The 26,171-nt window shown below is 38.0% G+C and overlaps 1 protein-coding gene across 1 annotated transcript in view; it reads left to right on the forward strand.

The window, feature by feature from the left end:
- unc5cb (unc-5 netrin receptor Cb) overlaps positions 1-26,171 on the forward strand; it is a 297,939-nt gene that overhangs the window by 257,043 nt on the left and 14,725 nt on the right. Inside the window, exons 9-13 of the mRNA XM_088319989.1 lie at positions 385-441; positions 10,883-11,074; positions 16,208-16,564; positions 21,702-21,789; positions 21,871-22,042. Coding sequence (XP_088176115.1) covers positions 385-441; positions 10,883-11,074; positions 16,208-16,564; positions 21,702-21,789; positions 21,871-22,042 — 866 coding nt within the window. The remainder of the gene's footprint in view (positions 1-384; positions 442-10,882; positions 11,075-16,207; positions 16,565-21,701; positions 21,790-21,870; positions 22,043-26,171) is intronic.

Raw genomic sequence — 26,171 nt, forward strand, 5'->3', positions numbered from 1 at the left:
TGCAAGGCACTGTACAGTAGTCGAGAGGTTTAGTTGAAATCTGCCCGAATTTTCACGGTAACAAGACCCAACAGACTTTTTACTGTTTTTTTCCCACCGCCTGTAAAACGAACTTGACGGATCGGACCGCTCCCTCCCCCCGATTCGGCCTCTCCTCATCGGTCTCGGGGCCCGATAAGCGAGGGAGGGGCTGGAATCAAGAAAGATGGTTTCCCCTGCCTCGTTTATCCTCCTCATGACTTTGTCGCTGTCTCATTTGTTGCATTTGTTTTTCTGTTGGCTTAAATTTGATTTTCATCATCCCTCTCTCCCGCCATGTTCCGAACCCCCACCACCGCCATCCTCCCCTCTTCCCCCCCTTCCCATTCCTTCCCTCTCTTCAAGGTTCCTTATATCAGACGTCATCTGAGGCTAAAGGCGAGCTTGATTTGGGAAATACATGTGAGTTCTTCATTTACTTTTTATTTGTTTTGTATCATTTCCATACCTGTTTTTGTCTTTACTCCCATGATCCTCAGTACTAAAACTAGCGTTTTCATTCATGTACATAGGCACATTACTCAAATCGTTATCAATTTGTGTTTCAGTTTTTCTCAGCTCAAACTAAGCATTCTACAGTGCTACCTCTACTTAAGAATGTAATTTTTTTCGGGAGTAGCTTTGTAACCTGAAACATTTGTAAGTAGAGACACCTTTTGAATGTAAATGCCCTAATCTGTTCCAAACCCCAAAAGTATGTTTTCAATAAATCGTAAAGGAACATCAGAACATGAAACAAATAAATAATAAAGTTGGATAAACGCACAACAAATATAAAACGAGAGGCACAAAAAAACAAAGAATAAAGGAAATAATAAAATTAACTTTTTAACTGGGCTCTTTGTTTACTGTTCCTCAGCAGTGTTTCTTGAAAAACTGATCCAATGACGTCTGCTTTTGCCGGCTTTTGACAATCCTTTAGAAATGTGCGGGGCATATGCCATCATAATGAGCGATCGCCCGACCTGTCAACACTTTTTCTGGGTGATTCCTTACCACAAATTGTGAGACTTGATGGAATTTTGCCAAAAAGGTTTTTTTTCTGCTGTTGGAATGATGGTCCTTCTCCTTGTCTTCTCTGAACTCCTGCGGTGGTGTGTGTTTTCATACCTTTTCCCTATCTCTTGCTGTGTTTTGATGGCCAGAAAAAGTCTCTTCCTCTTCTTTTCTCTTTCTCCACTTTTCTGCATGCCTTTGGCTGGGTCCATTGTGAACTTTTCATAGCGGTACCATAAAGCAGACTGTTTACAGAGCAGAAAGGGGACACGGAGAGCATGCTGGATTTGACACAAGTGCATCAGTGGCCAGGTAGAACTTTGGTAGTGGAGAATGGCAGTGTGTCCTGTATTTTTTTTTTACTTTGTATCCTGAAACGCCTATGCAACCCGAGGCAATATTTACCCATTCAAGTACTTTTTAACTTTAAACTAGTGCCTCAGGAGGTAGAGCGCTCGCATTGGGATCAAGGGATCCCAGTTCGAATCCCGGCTCGTCCGTGTTACATGTCGAAGTGTCCTTGGGTAAGACACTGAACCCCTAATACCCCCAATAAGCAGGTTAGCGCCTTACATGGCTGCAAGGCCGCTATTGGGAAGTGTGGAGCACATTGTAAAGCGCTTTGGGAAGTCATTGACTTGAAAAGCGCTATATAAATGCAGATCATTTCATTTCATTTATGTAAAGACATTTGTAAGTAGAGGTCGCACCCAAGAGGACATCTCTATTTAGAAAAAAGAACCCTCTTCTTTTTGGCTCGCCTCACTTTTGGCTCCCAAACAGCTTCTCATTTTTCTGTAATATATTATCAATAATGGTAATAATGATAATTATCAATAATAATATCAATAGTAATTAAACATTATGCATTAGACGATTTAGTAATTAGTAATTGCATATGTTTTGCATGAAAAATACATTAAAATATTTACAAAACAGGTTTTACACAAGTTGAACAGCAACACAATATCCCTGAAATTGCAAAACAATAAAATAAAAATAAAATAACTCTTCGGTGCTATAAATAAACCAAAAAAATAAATAAAAATTATATTTTTGTCCAAATTAAACACAGATCCTCTGAGAAAAACACGCACAAAATATAAATGAAACAAAAAGCTCAGCAAGATTAAGTGGTTGAATGCGCTCTGCTTCGGAGCAATCAATATCAATAAAATGAGTCCAAAATGGGCTCATTTTTCTGCTTTCTATCACTGTCTAAAACTCATGATAAACTCATGATAAAACTCGGAAAAGTTGCCTGCCCAATTTTTCAAAACTTGAATCACAATAATTCGACTCATCGCAAAAAAAACCCATTGTTGTAAAGTATTAAGGATTGATAATCAGAATATATAACAGAACAACACTTTAAAATGAAGTTTATTATAAATCTACTTATAACATTCATTGCATGTATATGACTTCACTGTTTTCCATCTGCCATCAATATGTACCTGTATTTACTCATCTTCATTTATGCAATGTTTGCGTTGCGTCGCCTGCTACAAGCCACGTGAACTCGTCTTTCCACCATGCTTTTCATGTACGTTTACATTTTAAAGCGTCATAAATTTGGTTAGCTTCTTTTGAATCCTGCTTCTGGGGCTGAGGTTTTGGCTTGATTCCTAACCACTTATTCATTTTTCTTGTGTTCTCTGTGCGTCTACTTTGGAAAATGATATACAAATGCATAATCTTATAACCAGGGTTGGGTAGGGTTACTTTAACTTGATTACTTTCAATTACTTTTGGATAACTCCAATACCAAATATGCTAATGAAAGACAAAAGAAACTAGATATGAATAAAATGACTCAATTTTGTGCAGGCTTGGGGAGTAATGGAATACATGGAACGGCAAAAATGATGTTGGCAAGCTGTTTGGATTTATTTTTATTTTCATTTAATTTCTGTGGCATTTTATGTTAGTTTTGCTGGAGATCAAAGAGATCAAAGCCAGGAGAGAAAGCTTACCACGTGTTGTGAGTCATCATTTTATTCATATTTAGTTTCTTTTGTATTTTATTAGCGTATTTGGTATTGGAGTCATCCAAAAGTAATTCAAAGTAATTAAGTTAAAGTAACCCTACCCAACCCTGCTTATAACACTCGGGATAGTCCGGAAGCGCAAAGTTATTCGATGCAGGCTTCTGATTGGCTGTCGATTATGCAAATTGCTAAACGAACCGGAATTCAGACATTTCCAAACCGGACGAAGATTTCGAAATCGGAATAAAGCAAACGTTTGATGTGAAAAATTAAGATCTTTTGCTTATTTTTATTTTTTTTTGGGGGGAAAAAGTTGTCGGCCACCCGAGCGATGACGTTTTTTAAGTTGTACGCCCGACGCAAAAGATGTACGCCCTGTTATTTCAGACACTGTTTCTATCCATACAGTATTTACTTTCGTTTTTGTCTTCTGTATTGAACTCCATTATTACGTAGCAACTATAGAGTGTGACGTATTGAAGCTGTGCGCGGATTGTTGAAGCAGAATATCAGAATTCATGTCAGTTTACAGCAGCCCATTGACATAAATAGATCGTAGATGGGAACAGGTCAGTAGTAAGATAGTTTAGTCATCAAAATCAACAACTTCTTCGAAAGTACTGGAATAATAGAAAAATAGGACTTGGAAGTGCTAGAAGAGTACTTGGGTTTACCCATAAAATAGGTGTACGAACCCTGTTTATTGTATGCATCAAAAATATCGGCACTTGGGCAGCTCTTGTTTTATTTATTCACCGGCCAATTATTGTTGTTTACACGTAAGCGAAAATATAGCGTTCTACCGTCGGCATCCCAAAAGCCAATTGCAGCCGAATGATGTTCGCGCGTGTCAATCGATAACAATCGGCGGCCCGATAAAACGCAGCTGTTTGTCCGACGCTCCGCTTTTGATTGCTTTTTTTTTTTAAACACTATGCCGGAGAAAGTCAATATGGAATTGCTCACATTCCTACTCGGTTATGACTTGTTTAAAGTGGTACGGTTATAAAAAAGTGGATTTGGAAGTCTGTTTATCAATGGTGAGAGGCGGGACTGTCGTCATGGTAACCGGTTTGGGGTATAGTAGCATATAAAATGAGTGCTTTGGTGCTGTTTTGGGACATCACAGTGACTAGGACATTGTCTTGTTTATATTAGTATCCATCCATTATCTGCACCGCTTATCCTCAGTAGGGTCGCGGGGGTGCTGGAGCCCATCCCATCTATCTTCGGGCAGTGGGCAGGGGACACAGGGACAGACAACTCGCTCGCTCATTCACACCTAGGGATATTTTAGACCGGCCAATTAACCTGACATGCATGTTTTTGGAATGTGGGAGGAAACCGGTGTGCCTGGAGGAAACCCACGCAAGCACGGGGAGAACATGCAAACTCGACACAGGAGGTTCGATCTCATGACCTCAGAACTGTGCCGCACACAAGCTAAACACTGCTTCGCCATGCTGCCCTTATATTAGTAATTAAACGTAATTTTGTGTGTCTTTTGAGGAGCGTTCTTAGCCGTCTAAACCCGGGTTTTGGAACCCAAAGGTGGGTGGTGGTCCCGTTTTAGTGGGTCGCAGACCTTATAACGCTAAGAATAAAAAACGGAGGGTCAATTACACTCTTTAGTAGAAGAGCAATAATTCCCTGCTCGATCTGCTCCTCCTGTTCAGTCAATAGGCTCATTTGAGAGAGACTACGTCTCATTTTATTGGGTTTTTAATGGTTTTATTTCCTTTTTTTCCCCATAATAATGGCTACCAGGGAAATTTGTGATAAGGGGAAAGGAAAGATGAAAACGGTGACAACGACGATTGATTTTGAGAAAGGAAACGAGTGTATGCATTTGAACAGCTACAGTAAATGGTGTAAAAATGTTTTATTTTTAGCTTTTTACCAGTGTATTAATCTTTATTTACCCGCATAGAGTTTAGGTACATGCTTTGAATTTATTGTAGTATGTGTTTATTCTAAGGCAGTTTTAAGGAGTCGCTCGTATGCAATATAGGCTTATATGCGAGTGTATACGGTACTTGAAGTTGTTTTTGTTTTGCTGGTCATTTTGCTTTTTGAAAAAAAAATATATATTTTTTTATATCTCTGCTTTAAACTGCACTATTTGTAGGTGGAATTTTTTTCCTAGATTTGTAATTAGGGTGGAATAGTGGGTGTTCAAGACAGATCAGTTGAGAACCAGCGATCTAGTGGTTAAGTTTCGGCTCTCCCACTGCCGTGACCCGGGTTCGATTCCCATTGCAGTCAATGACTTGCAATGACGGTCCGCACATTTTTCGACTAATTTGTCATTGCACTAATACATATTGTCACAGTTGCCATGGCGCCCAATTAGCCCCGCCCGTGGGTGCCAGCTGCAGCTTGTTGACGGATTGGCTCCCTGTCAGTATTTAAACTCGGTCCTGTCAGTCCCCTTTTGTCGGTCCGTCTGCGAACATCTGTTTTTACACGGCAAGCCCTTTTTTCGCCTATCCCGTTTTTTTGCTCCTGTTTGTCTCCCGGTACGATCTGTTTTGATCTCGACCACGTCTGCTCTCCCGTCCTGAATTCTGACCTGTTTTGATCTCGACCACGTCTGCTCTCCCGTCCCGAGTAACGATCCGTTTTTGATCTCGACCACGTCTGCTCTCCTCTCCTGGCTTTTGACTTGTTTCCGATCCTGACCACGTTTTTTTGCTCTTCTGTCCTGGCTACTGCCCCGTTTTTTTATGTTCCTGACACCGCCGTCGCTCGTCCTACTCGTGCAATCCTTTCCATTCTTCCCAATAAAACTGTGAGAAAGGTTACGCGAGTGGGTTCTGTTTCCGTTCTGGTCCTGACACATGTGTTTAAATTCCGTCCGCCTTATCGTCCAGTACACCTTATATGTGAAAAATATATAGCAAAAGATAATTTCGGAAATACGCTACCTTTTTTTTGGGGCATCCACTGGAATAATCCATCTTTTTAAACCCAAATTGCCGCTTTTACATCTCTCACGTGGTCTTTTAGCTCCTCTAAAACGTTCCGCTCGTAACTTAAATCCCTCGCCTGATGGTAATAATAATATTAACGACATTCATAAGTTACTCCAATACCAAATATGCTAATAAAAGACAAAAAAAAAACGAAATATGAATCAAATGATGACTCACAACACGTGGTAAGCTTTCTCTCCTGGCTTTGATCTCTTTGATCTCCGGCAAAACGAACATCAAATGCGACAGAAACGAAATGAAAATCAATCCAAACAGCTTGCCAACATCATTTTTGCCCTTCCATGTGTTCCGTTACTCCCCAAGCCTGCACAAAATTGAGTTCTTTTATTCATATTTACTTTATTTTGTCTTTTATTAGCATATTTGGCATTGGAGTAATCCAAACGTAATTGAAAGTAATCCAGTTAAAGTAACCCTACCCAACACTGCGTCTGTGGCGGAAGGATTAAGGATGAGGATGGTGATGATATCCTGATGCTTTGTGCTTACTTCCAAGTCTAATTGGGGAGGAAAATATACATATTTACAATATTTTTATTGATTTTTCTATTTATTTTTATTTTAGTGCATCAAGATTCAATGTTTTCCTCCTTGAAGGCCTATTTGGCGCTAATCTTGGCTTTCGTGGCCTTTGCTGCCCTCTACTGGCTAATGAGCAGACGGCAGCATTGTATGTGTGTTGAATACATTATTATCTCGTCATAAAAGAACCTAAAATAGGAACAATACGTGGATTATTAACCTATATATTATTTTATTTTACAATACAATAATCCGATGAAAAATAGATTTTTTTCCCACAGGGCAAAACGTTTAAATTGATTTTCTTTAACATCCTTATAACAACGTAATCAAACATTATTTTCGACGAGATTAGACATGGCACTCCAAGAGAAACACAAGATAAAAAACTAAATTGGAAAACATATTTACAACAAAGTACTCAGAGGCTGGCCTTAGCTAAAATGCTAATGCATTTGTTTGACAAATAAACGTACTTTATACTGTATTGGTAAACGTTTTTTTTTAATACTACATTACTTCCTCTAAAACTGTTTTTTTAGTCAAAATTATAAGAAACTACTAATTTTAGGAGCTCCAAAATAGCAAATGGCGGTTAGCTGTCAAGTTTGGTAACATTATTTGCTAGCAAGCTTTCGCGTCAAACATTGCTTTTTTTAAATCAATTTGGATCTTTCACTAATTGTTATTCATCTTAAAAGTGGTGTGAAAAGCAAACAAAACTATATATTATGATGTTTTTCTTGTAAATATAAGAAAAATGAACCTTAAAAGTGGGATAACAATTTGTTTTTCTAATTTTTAGAGAAGTGTTTAGCCGTTGAGTTAGCTAACACGATGTTCCCGCTAGCTTTAGCATCAATGTTGACAACAAAATTAGCTTAAAACATTTTACATCAAGTTACATGTTTAGTTTGTTTAAATTAGTTAGCCCAGGCAGCGACTTGTACTAGTTAGCGGTTTTAGCTTGTAGCTGCTAGCTGTGATAGCATGATGGCCATAACCTGAAGGCTTGCAGTAGGATTTTCTATTTTGTCTCTGAAGTAAAAAACAAACAAAACTGTATTTTTTTTTTATTTAAACATAAATATACACCTTAAATTGGCAAAATTATTATTTACATATATTCAGTGTTAAAATGTTATTTTGTAAGCAAAGTACCCCAGTTTTATGGGAAGTGAAAACCTTTACTTGGAATGCATCCTTTTCACCAAAACGAGGATATTTTTTTATAGAAACAAACATTTTCGGCAACGTTAGCAATGTTGGACTGTTCCTTTAAAACTGAGTCCAAATGGCAAAAAATGGCTGGCTTGAGAGAAACATCTGGCATGGAATGAGTTAAAAGCTCTCACTTGCTGCCTGAAAAAACAAAAAAATCATCTCATTTGTCAACTGGGTGACATTGGCGAGACGAGGCCGTCTAGCGGTCGTCCATTAAAAGGTGGCTTGGCTAATGAGCGCCCGTCTGGCTCTGGAACCCCCCGCCATCTTTTCCGGGACTTTCTATTCACCAAGCCCTGCCCGTGGGCGCCAGCTGCAGCTTGTTGACGGATTGGTTCCCTGTCAGTTTTTAAATTCGGTCCTGTCAGTCCCCTTTTGTCGGTCCGTCTGCGAACCTCTGTTTTTACACGGCAAGCTCTTTTTCGCCTATCCCGTTTTTTTGCTCCCGTTTGTCTCCCGGTACGATCTGTTTTGATCTCGACCACGTCTGCTCTCCCGTCCGGAATTCTGACCTGTTTTGATCTCGACCACGTCTGTTCTCCCGTCCCGAGTAACGATCCGTTTTTGAACTCTATTCCGATGGCACCGCGGTTTAGCTTCTGAGTACCGCTCATTAGCCTCGGATCGTCTCTGGTTTCATGACAACTAAGTGTTTCAAATATAAGTCTGAACTTTGCCGTTTTCTACTCTTGGGTCGAACGTCCAAGTAGCACAACATACCTTAAGAGTCTATTTACAGGTTGTGTTCATAAGTGGCTTTCCAGAGCCATGGACTTACACTATACATGGATGGATTCGACTGATGTAGCCACTATACAGTGCAATGAAAAAGTATTTGCCCCCCTTTCCTGAATTCTGTTTTGTTTTTGTTGTTTTTTGCATATTTATCACTCACAAAGGTTTCAATTTAACAAACCAATTTTTGTTGTTGTGGAGTAAGGTGAAGTTTGCGTGTATGATTCGCCCTGTACATACTACGCGAGAATTCACCGAATTGAGGCAATTATGTAACATTTAGCATTGAAAAATCAAGGGAAAACTCCATTTTCCCCTTTTAAGTGGGCAAAGTCAGGCCTGTAGGTTTTACTTAATGTCATTTAAAGTCAGTGCTGCTCATTAGTCTCAAAAAATATTTGATTTCATAACAACTAAATGAGACACTCGAGAAAGATTGAGGTTTACTTACTGTATATATATTTTTTTTTTCAAGCAGAAATGTGATGCTGTCTTGGCTAAAAAAAAAGGAAAAGGCTGTTTCCTTGAACTTTTAACAACAGTTTAAAACAATAATTTAAAACCCAAATTGTGTTGTAAACCCATAGAACTATACGGAAACCCTACTCCTAATTGAAAAAGTTTTGAAATCCTAAATTCTGTTTAATACCTGAGTTTAAAAACATATTTTGAACCAATATCCTGCGTTTAAAACCCTAATTTAAAACCCAAATTGTGTTGTAAACCCATAGAACTATATGGAAACCCTACTCCTAATTGAAAAAGTTTGAAACCCCTAAACTCGGTTTAATACCTGAATTTAAAAACATATTTTGAACTAATATCCTGAGTTTAAAACCCTAATTTAAAACCCAAATTGTGTTGTAAACCCATAGAACTATACGGAAACCCTACTCCTAATTGAAAAAGTTTTGAAATCCTAAATTCTGTTTAATACCTGAGTTTAAAAACATATTTTGAACCAATATCCTGAGTTTAAAACCTAATTTAAAACCCAAATTGTGTTGTAAACCCATAGAACTATACGGAAACCCTACTCCTAATTGAAAAACCTAGTTTTAAACCCCACAAACTCGATTTAATACCTGAGTTTAAAAACATATTTTGAACCAATATCCTGAGTTTAAAACCCTAATTGTGTTGTAAACCCTTAGAACTATTCGGAAACCTTACTACTAATCGAAAAAGTTTGAAACCCCTTAACCCGGTTCAATACCTGAGTTTAAAAACATATTTTGAACAAATATTCCGAGTTTAAAACCCTAATTTAAAACCCAAATTGTGTTGTAAACCCACAGAGCTATACGGAAACCCTACTCCTAATTTAAAACCCCAGTTTGAAACCCCTAAACTCAGTTTAATACCTAAGTTCTAAAACATATTTTGAACTAATATACTGAGTTTAAAACACAAATTGTGTTGTAAACCCATAGAACTATGCGGAAACCCTACTCCTCATCGAAAAAGTTTGAAACCCCTTCACTCTGTTTAATACCTGTGTTCAAAAACACATTTTAAACTAATATCCTGAGTTTAAAACTGTAATTTAAAACCCAAATTGTGTTGTAAACCCATAGAACTATACGGAAACCCTACTCCTAATTGAAAAAGTTTGAAACCCCAAACTCTGTTTAATACCTGAGTTTAAAAACATATTTTGTACTAATATCCTGTGTTTAAAACCCTAATTTAAAACCCAAATTGTGTTGTAAACCCATAGAACTATTCGGAAACCTTACTCCTAATCTAAAAAGTTTTGAAATCCTAAACTCGGTTTAATACCCGAGTTTAAAAACATATTTTGAACTAATATCCTGAGTTTAAAACCCTAATTTAAAACCCAAATTGTGTTGTAAACCCATAGAACTATTCGGAAACCCTACTTCTAATTGGAAAAAGTTTTGAAATCCTAAACTCGGTTTAATACCTGAGTTTAAAAACATATTTTGAACTAATATCCTGAGTTTAAAACCAAAATCATGTTGAAAACCCCAAGACCTGGACTGAAACCCTACTCCTAGTTTACAACCCCCATTTTAAAACCTTATACCCGGTTTGATACGCTAGTTTAAACTCTCCTACCCAGTTTAAAAACCTGATTTCAAACTCAAATACAACGTGGAATACGACCCTAAAACTAAACTCCGTTTTATATTGTCCTAAAAACCGTCGACCAGTTTTGGAAAACGCTTAGTAGAAATCGAATTTCCTATATAAATATATGAATAATGTTCTTATTTTGGCCAAAAATAACTTAATTCTGGTGATTATGGAACAATTAAACCCCCAAACACAAGGGGGCACTATATCTTCCCCTAAATTCAGCAGAATCCAGTCTCTAGGCTCAATTAACATCAATTTTCTGGTGGTTTTCCGCAGTGGCCCCCAGCACGGACGACGTGGCGCTCTACGTGGGCATCGTCATCGCCGTGATCATGTGTTTGGTCATATCCCTGGTGGTGGCGCTCTTCATCTACCGGAAAAATCACCGGGACTTCGACTCGGACGTCATGGACTCGTCCGCCCTTAATGGCGGCTTCCAGCCCGTTAGCATCAAGACGGCGCGGAAAGGTAAATTGAGAGACTGAAATGTTTTGTATCGTTAGCTAGATTTTTAGGAAACATGTCAAATTGTTGTTTATTTTGCTTAATTATGTTTCTTTTTTTTATTAGAAAAAAATCGTAAAAAAAAAAAAATCGTAAAATAAGTTAAATAATTACCTATATACAAGCAGAATGGTCCGGGCGTTGCTGGGCATTCTCTTTGGGAGAGGTTGTTGGGATTGATAAGCAGAGGCGAAAGTGCCGCTTCCTGAAAAAGAGTCGAAATTCCCATCACTCATCGCTCGCCCAATAAGGACCCGGTGTAACTAACTCCCGAGCCGAAAAACCCTTGCCCCCCCCCGGCACTCTTATCCCCCCGAATCCCACACCTCTGTGAAAGAACCACCGCCTGGAGCGATTGGCTATTAAAAAACACATGATGACATGCCTTTAATCATGTTTCCTTTTTTTATTAGAAAAAAAAGTTTTAAAAAAATCGTAAAATTAGTTAAATAATTACCTATATACAAGCAGAATGGCCTGCGCGTTGCTGGGCATTCTCTTTGGGAGAGGTTGTTGGGATTGATAAGCAGAGGGGAAAGTGCCGCTTCCTGAAAAAGAGTCGAAATTCCCATCACTCATCGCTCATCTGAAAAGGACCCGGTGTAACTAACTCCCAAGCCGAACAACCCTTGCCCCCCCCGGCACTCTTATCCCCCCGAATCCCACACCTCTGTGAAAGAACTACCGCCTGGAGCGATTGGCTATTAAAAAACACATGATGACATGCCTTTAATCATGTTTCCTTTTTTTATTAGAAAAAAAAAAGTTTAAAAAAATCGTAAAATGAGTTAAATAATTACCTATATACAAGCAGAATGGCCCGGGCGTTGCTGGGCATTCTCTTTGGGAGAGGTTGTTGGGGTTGATAATAAGCAGAGGCGAAAGTGCCGCTTCCTGAAAAAGAGTCGAAATTCACATCACTCATCGCTCGTCCGACCTGGTGTAACTAACTCCAAGCCGAACAACTCTTCCTCTCTGTGACATTCTTATCCCCCCGCAGAAGTACAGATCGCTGTGAAAGAACCACCGCTTGGAGCGATTGGCCATTAAAAAACACATGATGACATGCCTTTAATCATGTTTCCTTTTTTTATTAGAAAAAAAAATCGTAAAATAAGTTAAATAATCACCTATACCTGTATACATCAGAATGGCCCGCGCTTTGCTGGGCATTCTCTTTGGGAGAGGTTGTTGGGATTGATAAGCAGAGGGGAAAGTGCCGCTTCCGGGAAAAGAAGGGGCAGGGCTTCACCATATGGTACTGCCAAAAATTCAGACGTTAGCAATTAACCACGAACTGAAGCTAGTGGTTTCAGTGATCTGTCTAGGACCTTTCATTGCCAAAAGTAGCTGTTGAATAAATGAATGAATGAATGAATGAATGAATGAATGAATGAATGAATGAAAATGTTATTCGAACATCAACATAAAAACAGAAAAAAATCGATAACTCAACAACAAAATCATGTTACATAATATGTTCGAAAAGGGTTTTAGGAAATGAACTATTAAGAATGTATCGTTTACCAAATTGTTCTAATTAGTTATCTGACTCCATTAACCAAACATAACCTTCATTCACAAGAGACCGGCATTTCCACACGGGGGCAGATTTATTTTCTTAAAGTATTTAACTAAGTGAACGCCATCGAATTAGCCGAATTATTGTCGCTCGAGTCTTCGTCGCGCCTTTTCTCTGGATTGTCCCTCTCTTTCTCCTCCGATCTTCTGAAATTCTTCTCTCGACCCACGTCCCTCCCAAGCTGGGATTCAAGGAATACCAACCATTCCTTAGTTTCTATTTTCAAATGGTCTGCATTTATAGAGCGCTTTTCAAGTCAATGAAGACCTCCCAAAGCGCATTAAAATGTGCTTCACACTTACCCATTCACACAAAGAGTCTGGGCGTGCCGGCTCCTCCCATGGGGAACACCCATGTGGGCTCCACCTCGTCGCCTCGATGTCTGGACCCCTGGCTTCCTGCGTCTTGGCCTTCTCCGTCAGAGTCCTGTTATCAACAGAACTAAACAAAGCATTCGCATTCGGAACGGCGTGACCTGAAGCTCACTCAGTGAAAATGTTCATTGCACTCGATAAATGTAGATTTTATTTGATAGTACGAAATATAAAGTCCTTCAAGGGGGAAGAATAAGCATATGCTTATATTCCCTACCCCTTCATCTTCCCCACCAAATACACCAATGATATTAATAATAACGATTATAGTATAACAATAGCAACAATCTAAACCTGAACAAGTGAATATGTCACGAAACGGAACAGGAAGCAGGAAGTAGGAACTCATTTGCGCGGACGTCCTCACACTTTAATTGAGAAAAGAAAAGTTGTCCGAAACACAAACAGACCAGACCAAAAAACAAAACGGGTCACACACACAGGCAAAACTATAAACTAAATTAAACAGCCCGCACCTGTATATTAGCCGCATGCGCCCACAGGTAACACAAACTCAAAATTGGGGTTTTGGGGTTTTTAAGGGTTATTGTTCCATCTTCGTTATTCATTATCCATTATCCGTTATCCAAACTGATACAGTCCAGAAAACACAGCTGGTTAATTGAGCGGAAAATGATACAGGTACTTATGATTTAATGCAGACCTGCACAGTCCGGGTGCCCGTTGAAAGTAATCCAAGGAAAAAAGTGTATATTTCCAACGGTAAGGGTGGGAAAAATATATATCCACTATTGTCGGCCGCGTCCACAAACACATCTCACCTTTACTCCACTTCCCGTCAGCCCGCGTTTGCCCCGCCCCTTCTTTCTCATTTGCTCGTACAAAACATATCAGAATAAGTTTCTAAAATACATTACAAAAATATACAGTTGCAAATACATATTATACATGGTTACACGTATTTACGAAGAAAGATTGTACACCGAGAGAGTTTTCAAAGCTTTAGTCATAATATTATAACTTTCATCCCAAACCGTGCCTGTGAAGGGTAGCAAAACGCTACTAGCAACACGCTCGCAACACTTTAAACGGCTCTGTTAAAAAAACATACCGTACTTGTAGTAATCACGGTAAACCGTCCTCATCTTCCTCCTTATAACTAACGTCATCAAAGTCGTTTTCCCCAGTATGGGAAAGAGACTTTGTCGTATAGACGTCGTCCCACGCTCCCTTATTCAAAAACACGCTAGCAACACGCTCACAAAGTTAAGTTCACGTGCATTGCTCTGTTTCCTTCTTTATCGGACTGCTCATTATGTGCCTTTCTTTTTGCAATTTGCATGATGAGGATGAGTCTACGCTAAATTAATTTGTGCACAAACTAAGAAGTTGCAGTCTTCCTCGGCGCATATATTCCACCAGTCTAAATCTTACCCTTTGTACTCGAGCGCCATTGGCGGCCGTTAGAAAAATGACATAAATTGGCCGCATCACTGAATAAGCCGCAGGGTTGAAAGTTTGGGGAAAAAGTAGCGGCTTATAGTTCGGAATTTACGGTAATCAGAAAATTTGAGTCAGCCGGTGTCAAGGGGCGGTGCCAGCTGGGCGCCATGGCAACCTTCCAGAACCTGACAGAATAGTTGGACATTGTTTTTTCTTGTCATGTAAATTGTTCCAAAGTTTGACTCCACACACAGACACACACATACTTTTCCTGGTGGTTCTCAAAAAGTAACGCTAACAACTCAAATCGTCTTCATCTTAAAACAAACATCGGCGAGCGGCGGGTCAATCCGTACCTCGATACGAAACATTCATCTTCGTACCTGGAGGCTAAACGGAGCTTTAGCGTTGCCATCTGGCAACGGTACCTCAGACTGAGTCATGTTGTTTTTCCTAAGACTCGACTTCCTTAATGAGACAAAAAAACGAGCAAGGTTTTCGATGTTCAGACCAATGTTCGCTGTAATTTTCCAGGGGTCTGCGCGTTCACACAAAGTCGGTGAGCAACGCTTGAAACAACAGTGAGCAACCATAATCCCAAGTGTGGCAAGATATTTCATTATCAAACATGTCCAAAATTTGACATCAAGTTACGTTTTGTTGAGTTTCCGGCAATGCAAGATTATTTTTCTCTTTTGAATGAATTGACTCATGTACGATTGCAAAGCTTGTAAGGCCTACGAACGTCGTTTGTTTTTACAATTTTTTCACAAGATTTCCATTTTTGTTTTTTCCTGATATATTTTGTCGCAAAATATTAACATTTTTGGGGGCTTATTTAGTCAAAAAACAACCCGAAGAGCCGTATAGGACCCGAAAGAGGCGGTTCCTTTTAGTGAGTCGAGCCGAAGAAGCCGGTTCTCGACAAACTCTACTAACTTTACTCAACTTCGTTCTACTTCGACCTTGACTTCTAAATACATTTTTGGGGGCTTATTTAGTCAGTTGCACGATACACAACTGTATTTAATCACATTTTTTAGTGGAAGTACAATGTTGGCAAAAAGATTCACTTGATATCATTGGAAATTATTTGAATGCAACACAAACGTTTTCTTCTTCTTTCCGTGTTTTTTTTTTCTACTTTTTTTAAAAAGTCCTTTAAAAAAGATCTCATTGTGTTTATTTTTTCCGAGCTGTTACTTTTTTCTTTTTGTTCTTTATTTACTCGTTTCCTACATTTCTTTCTTTTCTTTTTTTCCTTCTTTTTTCTCTTCCTTTTGTTTCTTTTTTTCTCAGCTTTTCACTACTTTTTCACTTTGGTATTTTTTTCTTTTTTGTTCTATTCCCCCCTTCCTTTAAGTCATGTTGTGCATCATTTTACATCATATTTGGTCATGTTGGGATGAAAGAAGCAAAAACAACCTGAAGAGCCGTTTAGGACCCGAAAGAGCCGGTTCCTTTTAGTGAGCCGATCCGAAGAAGCCGGTTCTCGAAAAACTCTACTAACTTTACTCAACTTCGTTCTACTTCGACTCGACTTCAAAATACCGCATTTAGAACACAACGTCGGGGGAACCCGTGTATTTTTACCACTATGCACTGTAACTTTGACTTAATTCGCCTCTTAATCAGTCATTTTGAGCCCTGATTTTTGTGCGCTGGCTAGATTTTCTTGCGCAGCTTAGAGGGAACACCGGTTCCGACCAAAAACGAGAAACCTCTTTCCCGTTCTAGCAGACCTCCTGACGGCACCGCCGGATCTGACCTCGGCGGCCGCCCTGTACCGCGGTCCGGTCTACGCCATGCAGGACGTGGCCGATAAGATCCCCATGACCAACTCGCCGCTTCTGGACCCGCTCCCCAACCTGAAGATCAAAGTCTACAACTCGTCGGGTCTGGTGACGCCTCAGGACGACCTGGGGAGCGAGTTCTCCTCCAAGTTGTCCCCCAAGTTGCCGCGTTGCCTTCTGGACGGGGCCGACGGGACCATGGGGCACCGCACCCAGACCCTGCTCCGGTCCCGGGACCCTTCCTGCACCGCCGTGGGGTCCTTCAGCGCTCAGGGAGGCCACCTCATCGTGCCCAACTCAGGTACCGGACTTACACTTACTTCCTACAAAATGTTTCAGATTATAAGTCGCAGTTTCATTCATAGTTTGGCCAGGGGTGCGACTTATACTCTGATGAGACCTATATCATTTCACATGTTATTTTCCCACTGAACCACAAGAGGGCGCTTTAGGCCTATGCTGATCGTTTCAACATTGCCGGTGAAGTGCTAATAAACACATGCATACGTCACTCGTGAAAGTGTCACTATATATATGTGTGTATATTTATCTATATATAGAAAGAGAGAGAGAAGGAAATGAAAGAGAGAAGGAAATGAAAGAGAGAGAGAGAGAGAAGGAAATGAAAAAGAGAAGGAAATGAAAGAGAGAGAGAGAGAAATAGAAGGAAATGACAGAGAGAGAGAGCGAGAAAGAGAGAGAGAGAAGGAAATGAAAGAGAGAAGGAAATGAAAGAGAGAGAGAGAGAGAAGGAAATGAAAAAGAGAAGGAAATGAAAGAGAGAGAGAGAGAAATAGAAGGAAATGACAGAGAGAGAGAGCGAGAAAGAGAGAGAGAGAAGGAAATGAAAGAGGGAAAGAAATGAAAAAGAGAGAGAAGGAAATGAAAGAGAGAAAGAAATGAAAGAGAGAAGGAAATGAGAGAGAGAGAGAAAGAAGGAAATGAAAGAGGGAAAGAAATGAAAGAGAGAGAGAAGGATATTAAAGAGAGAAGGAAATGAAAGAGAGAAGGAAATGAAAGAGAGAGAGAGAGAGAGAAGGAAATGAAAGAAGGAAAGAAATGAAAAGAGAGAGAAGGAAATTAAAGAGAGAAGGAAATGAAAGAGAGAGAGGGGAAGGAAGTGAAATAGAAGGAAGGGAGAGAAAGAGAGAGAGATAAAGAGAGAAGGAAATGAAAGAGAGAGACAGAGAGAGAGAGAGAGAGAGAGAAGGAAATGAAAGAGAGAAGGAAATGAAAGAGAGAGAAGGAAATGAGAGAGAGGGACAGAGAAGGAAATGAAAGAGGGAAAGAAATGAAAGAGAGAGAAAGAAATGAAAGATAGAAGGAAATGAAAGAGAGAGAGAGTAGAAGGAAGTGAGAGAGAAGGAAGCAAGAGAAAAAGAGAGAGTTAAAGAGAGAAAGAAGCAATACAGAGAGAGGTAGAGAGATGCGAGAGAGAGATGCTAGAGCGAGAGAGAGAGAGATGCGAGAAAATAAAAGGCTTGTGTGAGAAACGCCACGCATTTGGGTCCTGATCTGATTCCGGTTCGTGACACTATATGTGAGACAAGAAAGTGAATTACCATAGTTTAGATTTTAATATTTTTCTTAATTTTAAAACTTCCTCTGCGAGGATTGTCAAAGCCCTTTATTATTGTCCTTGTTTTTGATAATTCTTGTCAATTTGTTACAACTATATTACCAGTACTTAAGTTAATAATGCGTGTGCCTTCTTTGCATTCCTTCAGAATGGCAAGCTTCGTTTCCATGGTTATCATGTTTTGGCTTCTACCTTTTAGCATCACTGCAAGACTAGGGACTCCCAGCGAAAGGAATACAAAATACAATCATATTGCTGACTAGCACACAAAGCACACGAGATTTTGAACTGTTAGAAAGGAAAGGCATAGTGGGAGGTCATTCTTCCAAAAACATATCAGCATTCAATAATTCATTTTTGGGCTAGTTTAGATTTAATATTTTTCATTACCAGTTCCCACTCGTTATTTTGATACAACTATATTACCAGTACTTAAGTTAATAATGCGTTCCTTCAGAATGGCAAGCTTCGTTTCCATGGTTATCATGTTTTAGCTTCTACCTAGCATCACTGCAAGCCTAGGGACTCCTAGCAGAGGAATACAAAATAGAATTGTATCGCTGACTAGCACATGAGATTCTGAACTGAACGAAAGGAAAGGCATAGTGGGAGGTAATTCTGCTAATAACATATCAGCATTCAATTATTTTTGGGCTAGTTTAGATTTGATATTTTTCATTAAAATGAATGATTTTTAAACTTCCTCAGCGAGGATTGTCAAGGCCCTAAAAGACCACTATTGTATCCTTTTTTTAATAATCGTCCCACTCGTCAATTTGTTCCAACTATATTACCAGTACTACCTTCAGAAAAACAAGCTTCGTTTCCATGGTTAGCATGTTTTGGCTTCTACCTTTTAGCATCACTGCAAGACTAGGGACCCCTAGCGAATGGACTACAAAATAGAATCGTATCGCTGACTAGCACACAAAGCATACAAGATTGTAAACTGTTAGAAAGGAAAGGCATAGTGGGAGGTAATTCTTCCAATAAAATATCAGCATTCAGTAATTCATTTTTGGGCTAGTTTAGATTTAATATTTTTCATTAAAATGAATGATTTTTTAAATTTCCTCAGCGAGGATTGTCAAGGCCCTAAAAGACCATTATATATATATTACCAGTACCTAGGTTAATAATGAGTGTGCCTTCCTTGCATTCCTTCCGAATGGCAAGCTTCGTTTCCATGGTTATCATGTTTTAGCTTCTACCTAGCATCACTGCAAGCCTAGGGACTCCTAGCAGAGGAATACAAAATAGAATTGTATCGCTGACTAGCACATGAGATTCTGAACTGAACGAAAGGAAAGGCATAGTGGGAGGTAATTCTGCTAATAACATATCAGCATTCAATTATTACTTTTTGGGCTAGTTTAGATTTGATATTTTTCAATAAAATGAATGATTTTTTAAACTTCCTCAGCGAGGATTGTCAAGGCCCTAATAGACCATTATTGTATCCTTGTTTTTAATAATGGTCCCACTCGTTAATTTGTTCCAACTATATTACCAGTACTACCTTCAGAAAAACAAGCTTCGTTTCCATGGTTAGCATGTTTTGGCTTCTACCTTTTAGCATCACTGCAAGACTAGGGACGCCTAGCGAATGGAATACAAAACAGAATCGTATCGCTGACTAGCACACAAAGCATACAAGATTGTAAACTGTTAGAAAGGAAAGGCATAGTGGGAGGTAATTCTTCCAATAACATATCAGCATTCAGTAATTCATTTTTGGGCTAGTTTAGATTTAATATTTTTCATTAAAATGAATGATTTTTTAAACTTCCTCAGCAAGGATTGTCAAGGCCCTAAAAGACCATTATATATATATTACCAGTACCTAGGTTAATAATGAGTGTGCCTTCCTTGCATTCCTTCCGAATGGCAAGCTTCGTTTCCATGGTTATCATGTTTTGGCTTCTACCTTTTAGCATCACTGCAAGACTAGGGACTCCAAGCGAAAGCAATACAAAATAGAATTGAATCGCTGACTAGCACATGAGATTCTGAACTGAACGAAAGGAAAGGCATAGTGGGAGGTAATTCTGCGTAGACCCGCATTTGATTGGATTTCGACAACATCAGATTAGAAATGTAATCCTTTTTTGGGCTCACAAATATTTTGTTGTTGAAAACTGGAGAAAAAAACAGTAGGCGGAGGTTTACTTAATAATTAAATGGAAAATGGATCGCAGGTAGTAAATTCGAGGTAATAAAACCTCAAGTAAATGTAAGAAAGTCTGTCTTTCAAAACTTAGCCGCAATAACATGAGTCGTGATGACTTGACTGGGCAGGAAAAAAAATAGACTTGTCACCTTTTCATTATGAGGTTTTTGTGTGAAAAGTCAACTTCAAGGACATGCTAAAATCAATGACACAAGAGGGGGGGGGTCTTTGTGTGCCCACCGGAGAATTCTTTTAGAGAGCTTTTTTTGACAAGACATCATATGAAATCAATTCCAGATGGAAAAATGTAAATCGCGCCGCGAGAAGCAATACGAGGATCCGCCGTCATCGATTTTTCTAATGAAATGTCACGTCCCTCCGAATGTCTTTATGGCAGAGTGCACTTTATTTGCTGTTGAACGGGGACGATGGAATTTTCCATTTCAAAAGTTTGAGGGAATCGGAGGAATGGATGTCGGAAATTGTTGTTTCCTTAGTACAGGTCTCATAATTATTCATTTGTTTTTAATATCTTGATGATGTCACTTTCGTGCAGCAACTCTCCATGATCAAAATAACTGGGCTTAATATAGAACCCTGGGACACACCACATTTGAGTTTATTTGATATATAGTCATGATTTTACTCTTATTGGAATATTTTAGGGTTAGGGTTTCATTCTTTCTTTTCCTCTCTCTCATTCTTTGTTTTTCTCTCTCTCTCTCTCTCTCTCTCTCTCTCTCTCTCTCTCTCTCTCTCTCTCTCTCTCTCTCTCTCTCTCATTCTGTTTTCTTTCTCTCTCTCACTCTCTCTCTCTCTCGTTTCATGATCTCTCATTTCATGATCTCTTTCTCTCACACTTCCTTCTCTCTCGCTCTCGCTTCCTTCTCTCTCTCTATTTCTCTCTCTCTCTCTCTCTCTCTCTCTCTTGCTTCATTATCTCTTTCTCTCTCTCTCATTTCCTTCTCTCTCTCTCTCTCTCTCTCTCTCTCTCTCTCTCTCTCGCTTCCTTCTCTCTCTCATTCTTTGTTTCTCTCTCTCTCTCTCTCTCTCTCTCTCATTCTTTGTTTTCTTTCTCTCTCTCTCTCTCTCTCGTTTCATGATCTCTCATTTCATGATCTCTTTCTCTCACACTTCCTTCTCTCTCGCTCTCGCTTCCTTCTCTCTCTCTATTTCTCTCTCTCTCTCTCTCTCTCTCTCTCTCTCTCTCTCTCTCTCTCTCTCTCTCTCTCTCTCTCTCTTGCTTCATTATCTCTTTCTCTCTCTCTCATTTCCTTCTCTCTCTCTCTCTCTCTCTCTCTCTCTCGTTTCATGATCTCCTTCTCTCACACTTCCTTCTCTCTCGCTCTCGCTTCCTTCTTTCTCTCTCTCTCTCTCTCTCTCTCTCTCTCTCGCTTCCTTCTCTCTCTCGCTTCCTTCTCTCTCTCTTTCTCTCTCCCACTTACCTTTTATTTATTTATACTTCTCATCTTTTGTTTTCTTTTTTCCCTAGCCTTTTACACGATTGTCTTTTTTCTTTTCTTTTCTCCATTTCTTATTTTATTTTGGTTTAATAATAGTCTGTATTTTGCAATAGACTCCTTGTGTTAAAGGGATAGTATCGTATTAGCATGCTAGCAGGATTTGAATAACTTTATGAAAAAAACTAAGAACAAATACATAATTCTTTATTTTCTGTTTTCACACCAGGTGTCAGCTTGCTTATCCCGGCTGGAGCCATCCCACAGGGTCGCGTATACGAAATGTACGTGACCGTCCAGAGGAAGGACACCTTAAGGTAGGGACCAAACCCGAATCCAGTCCGAAATACCGGACTCTGCAGTTTTTCGTCAAACCTATGTTTCATGAACATTTGCAGGCCGTCTGTGGAAGACGGGCAAGCGGTTCTGAGCCCGGTGGTGAGCTGTGGACCCCCTGGAGCTCTATTGACGCGCCCCCTAGTGCTCACCATGCATCACTGCGCCGTGTCCGAAGGCCAGCAGGACTGGTTGATCCAGCTCAAGTCCAACTCGCCCCAGAATTCATGGGAGGTAAAACAAAGACTATATATAGAATAGAATAGAATAGACCTTTATTGTCATTGTTACAAAATGGGTTAACGTATTGTGACAACGAAATTGGGCATGACACTCCAGTTTCACACATTCACAGTAAAGTAAAAAGCCAAGAAGATAAAGGAACAGAGAAGAGAAGGTTATGTACTACACCAGGGGTCTCCAAAGTAGTGTCTGTGGGCATCAAGATGCCCCTTAAGGTTAAGGGGCTCATCTCTCTCTGTCTCTGTCTGTTTGTCTGTCTCTGTCCCTGTCTGTCTGTCTGTCTCTCTGTCTCTCTCTCACTCTGTCTCTCTATCTCACTATCTCTCTTTCGGTCTGTCTGTGTGTCTGTCCGTCTGTATGTCTGTCCGTCTGTCCGTCTCTGTCTCTGTCTCTGTCTGTTTGTCTGTCTGTCCCTCTCTCTCTCTATGAATCGGCAGTCAGATTTTTTGGGAGTAATTTTGTAGTGTTTTTGTAATACTACTACCGTCTTATTTTTTGGGTAGGTTTGTCGTATTTCCATAGTATTATTTATGTAGTATTTCTAAAGTATGTTTGTAGTATTGCTGTCGTAATATTTATCTAAAACTATGTTTTGCGGTATATCTGTTAAACTATATCTGTAGTAGTAATTTTGTAATATAATATTAATAAGGTATTTTGGTATGTATGTGGAAGTACATTTTTTTAGGTATTTCTGTTCTCTTTTGTAGTATTTCTGTTGTAATGTTTTGGTAGAAGTTTAGTATTACTGTAGTTATATTTTTGCAGCATCCATAATAGTATGTTTGCAGTAATTTTGTAGTATACCTGTGATTGCATTTTTGTAGTACAGTACTTCATTCGTAATATTTCCGAAGTAGTATTTATTTTACTTTTTCTGTTGAAATGTTTCTGTCGTACTATTTTTGGATCGTAGTATTATATTTGTTTTTTGTAGTATTTCTTTAGAAGTATTTCCATCGTTTTTTTGTGTTTATGTAGTATTTCTGTCATATTTCTTTCGTTTGTAGTTTTTATGGTACTACTGCAGTTGACACGCGGCCTTTTCGACAATCTTTTCATTTCTGCGATATTTCAGAGCAGCGTTAAGGTTGAGGGGCTCATCAGTGCTGGGTCATTGTGATTTTCTAGTCGGTTGAAATTTGCAGTTTAAATGATCAAGACAGGCCTAGAGGGCCCTCTTGTGGTTTGGAATGAAATATCATGTAAAGTGATATACAGTTCTTTATCTCTACTGAAAATTTAAAACTCAATGATATAATAATGTGTTGTTAATTTCAAATGTAAAAAAAAATACTCTGATTTATAGTCTGGGATATACGGTAAAAAAATGGTGGTGGTTTTGGAGTAATTACTGTAGTCTTATTTTTTTAGTAGTTTTGTAGTATTTCCATAGTAGTTTTTTTTGTAGTATTTATGTAGTCTAATCTTTTAGTACTTTTGTAGTATAGTAGTAGTAGTAGTAGAAATAGTTACTTTCGCTGGTAACTAGTTACTATTACTAAAGAGTAATTAAATTTATTTGTATTACTTTAAATTCAAAACTCAATGATATAATAATGTGTTGTTAATTTCAAATGTAAAAAAAATACTCTGATTTATAGTCTGGGAAATACGGTAAAAAAATTGTGGTGGTTTTGAAGTAATTCTGTAGTCGTTTTGTAGTATTACTGTAGTCTTATTTTTTAGTAGTTTTGTAGTATTTCCACAGTAGTTTTTTGTAGTATTAATGTAGTCTCATTTTTTAGTACTTGTGTAGTATTTGTGTCATAGCATTTTTGCTACGACATTTAAAGTAATAGACACAATTTAAAGTAATAGAAATAGTTACTTTCCCTAGTAACTAGTTACTATTACTAAAGAGTAATTAAATGTATTTCTATTACTTTAAATTTAAAACTCAATGATATAATAATGTGTTGTTAATGTCAAATGTAAAAAAATACTCTGAATTATAGTCTGGGAAATACGGTAAAAATAATTGTGGTGCTTTTGAAGTAATTCTGTAGTCGTTTTGTAGTATTACTGTAGTCTTATTTTTCGTAGTTCTGTAGTTTTTCCAGAGTAGTTTTTTGTAGTATTTATGTCGTCTCATTTTTTAGTACTTTTGTAGTATTTGTTTCGTAGTATTTTTGTTGTCTTTCTGAAATATTTTTGCAGTATTTCTCTTTTAATATATCTGTAGTACTATTTTTTTGTATTTCTATCACAATATATCTGTAGTACTATTTTTGTAATACAGTAATAATATAGTGGTATTTTTTGTAGTATTTTTGCAATGTTACTGTAGTTGTATTTTTGTATGTTTCAGTACTAAGTAAGTGTTTTTGCATTATATTCACTGTAGAAGTAAATTTGTAGTATTCCAGTAGTTGCATTTTTGTAGTATTTCTGTCGTAATATTTCTGAAGTACTATTTTTTTGTTTTTCTGTTTTAATATTCCTTTAGTGCTATTTTTTGTGTTATAATATTATGTTTGTGTTTTTTGAAGTATTTCTTTAGAAGTATATTTGAAGTATTTCTGTAGTTAAATTTTTGTATTATTTCTGTCGTAATATTTTTGAGGTACTATTTTTTTGTTTTTCTGTTGTAATATTTCTTTAGTACTATTCTTTGTGTTATAATATGATATTTGTGTTTTTTAACTATTTCTTTAGAAGTATATTTGAAGTATTTCTGTAGTTAAATTTGTGTAGTATTTCTGTCGTAATATTTCCAAAGTACTATTTTTTTGTTTTTCTGTTGTAATATTTCTTAAGTACTATTTTTTGTGTTATAATATTATGTTTGTGGTTTTTGAAGTATTTCTTTAGAAGTATTCTTGAAGTATTTCTGTAGTTAGATGTTTGTAGTATTTCTGTCGTAATATTTCTGAGGTACTATTTTTTTGTTTTTCTGTTGTAATATTTCTTAAGTACTATTTTTGTGTTAAAATAGTATGTTTATGTTTTTTGAAGTATTTCTTTAGAAGTATTTTTGAAGTATTTCTGTAGATACATTTTTGTATTATTTCTGTCGTAATATTTCTGAGGTACTATTCTTTTGTTTTTCTGTTGTAATATTTCTCAAGTACTATTTTTTGTGTTAAAATATGATATTTGTGTTTTTTAACTATTTCTTTAGAAGTATATTTGAAGTATTTCTGTAGTTAAATTTGTGTAGTATTTCTGTCGTAATATTTCCAAAGTACTATTTTTTTGTTTTTCTGTTGTAATATTTCTTAAGTACTATTTTTGTGTTGAAATAGTATGTTTATGTTTTTTGAATTTTTTCTTTAGAAGTATTTTTGAAGTTTATCTGTAGTTCAATTTTTGTAGTATTTCTGTCGTAATATTTCTGAGGTACTATTCTTTTGTTTTTATGTTGTAATATTTCTCAAGTACTATTTTTTGTGTTAAAATAGTATGTTTGTGTTTTTGAAGTATTTTTAAAGTATTTCTGTAGTAGTATTTTTGGGGTGGTTTAATGAGTCCCTTTTACCCTTATTCCAACTATTAAGCACGTAATAACATAGTAACAACATAGTAATAACATGATAATCCGATAATGTAAGAAATAGATATCAAACTGTGTGTCCTTTGCGCTACAAAAATTATTTCTCCGTATCTCTCTTGAAAAAGGTTGGACTCCGAATGTATTTTTTGCCGTAGCGACCGCAGCGCTGGGTTTATAATGCCAATGCCGACGCCTTCAAAAACGAAATAGCTTTCCGTCAGCCGCGAATCGCGTCCTTGTACCTTTATGGACGCCTCGTTTTGTGTTTGTGCACGCCTGAGTCATTTCGTATGCGTTTTATTTTGCGCTGGAGCCATCTGCCCGCAGGATGTGTCATTAACATTGACGCTGAGGCGTAGGTGGGTTGTCAAGGGCACCTGGGATACGTCTTCCCATGTAGCCGCCATGCTAATTCGACGCTAACACGACTACGTAACTTTCAAAAAAGTCATTACTCAGCTACTCACTACTTCTTCCAAAATGTAACTGAATTACTCTTTAGTAATAGTAACGAGTTACCAGGGAAGTAACTATTTCTATTACTTTGAAAATAAGTTGTTGTATATCAAAGAATTTGAAACAACAAACAGTAAACAGTATGATAAAATAGCAATCAGCAGTAAA

Source organism: Urocampus carinirostris, chromosome 16 (genome assembly GCF_059441175.1).
Source record: "Urocampus carinirostris isolate Australia breed hairy pipefish chromosome 16, RoL_Ucar_1.0, whole genome shotgun sequence".
Lineage (NCBI taxonomy): Eukaryota > Metazoa > Chordata > Actinopteri > Syngnathiformes > Syngnathidae > Urocampus > Urocampus carinirostris.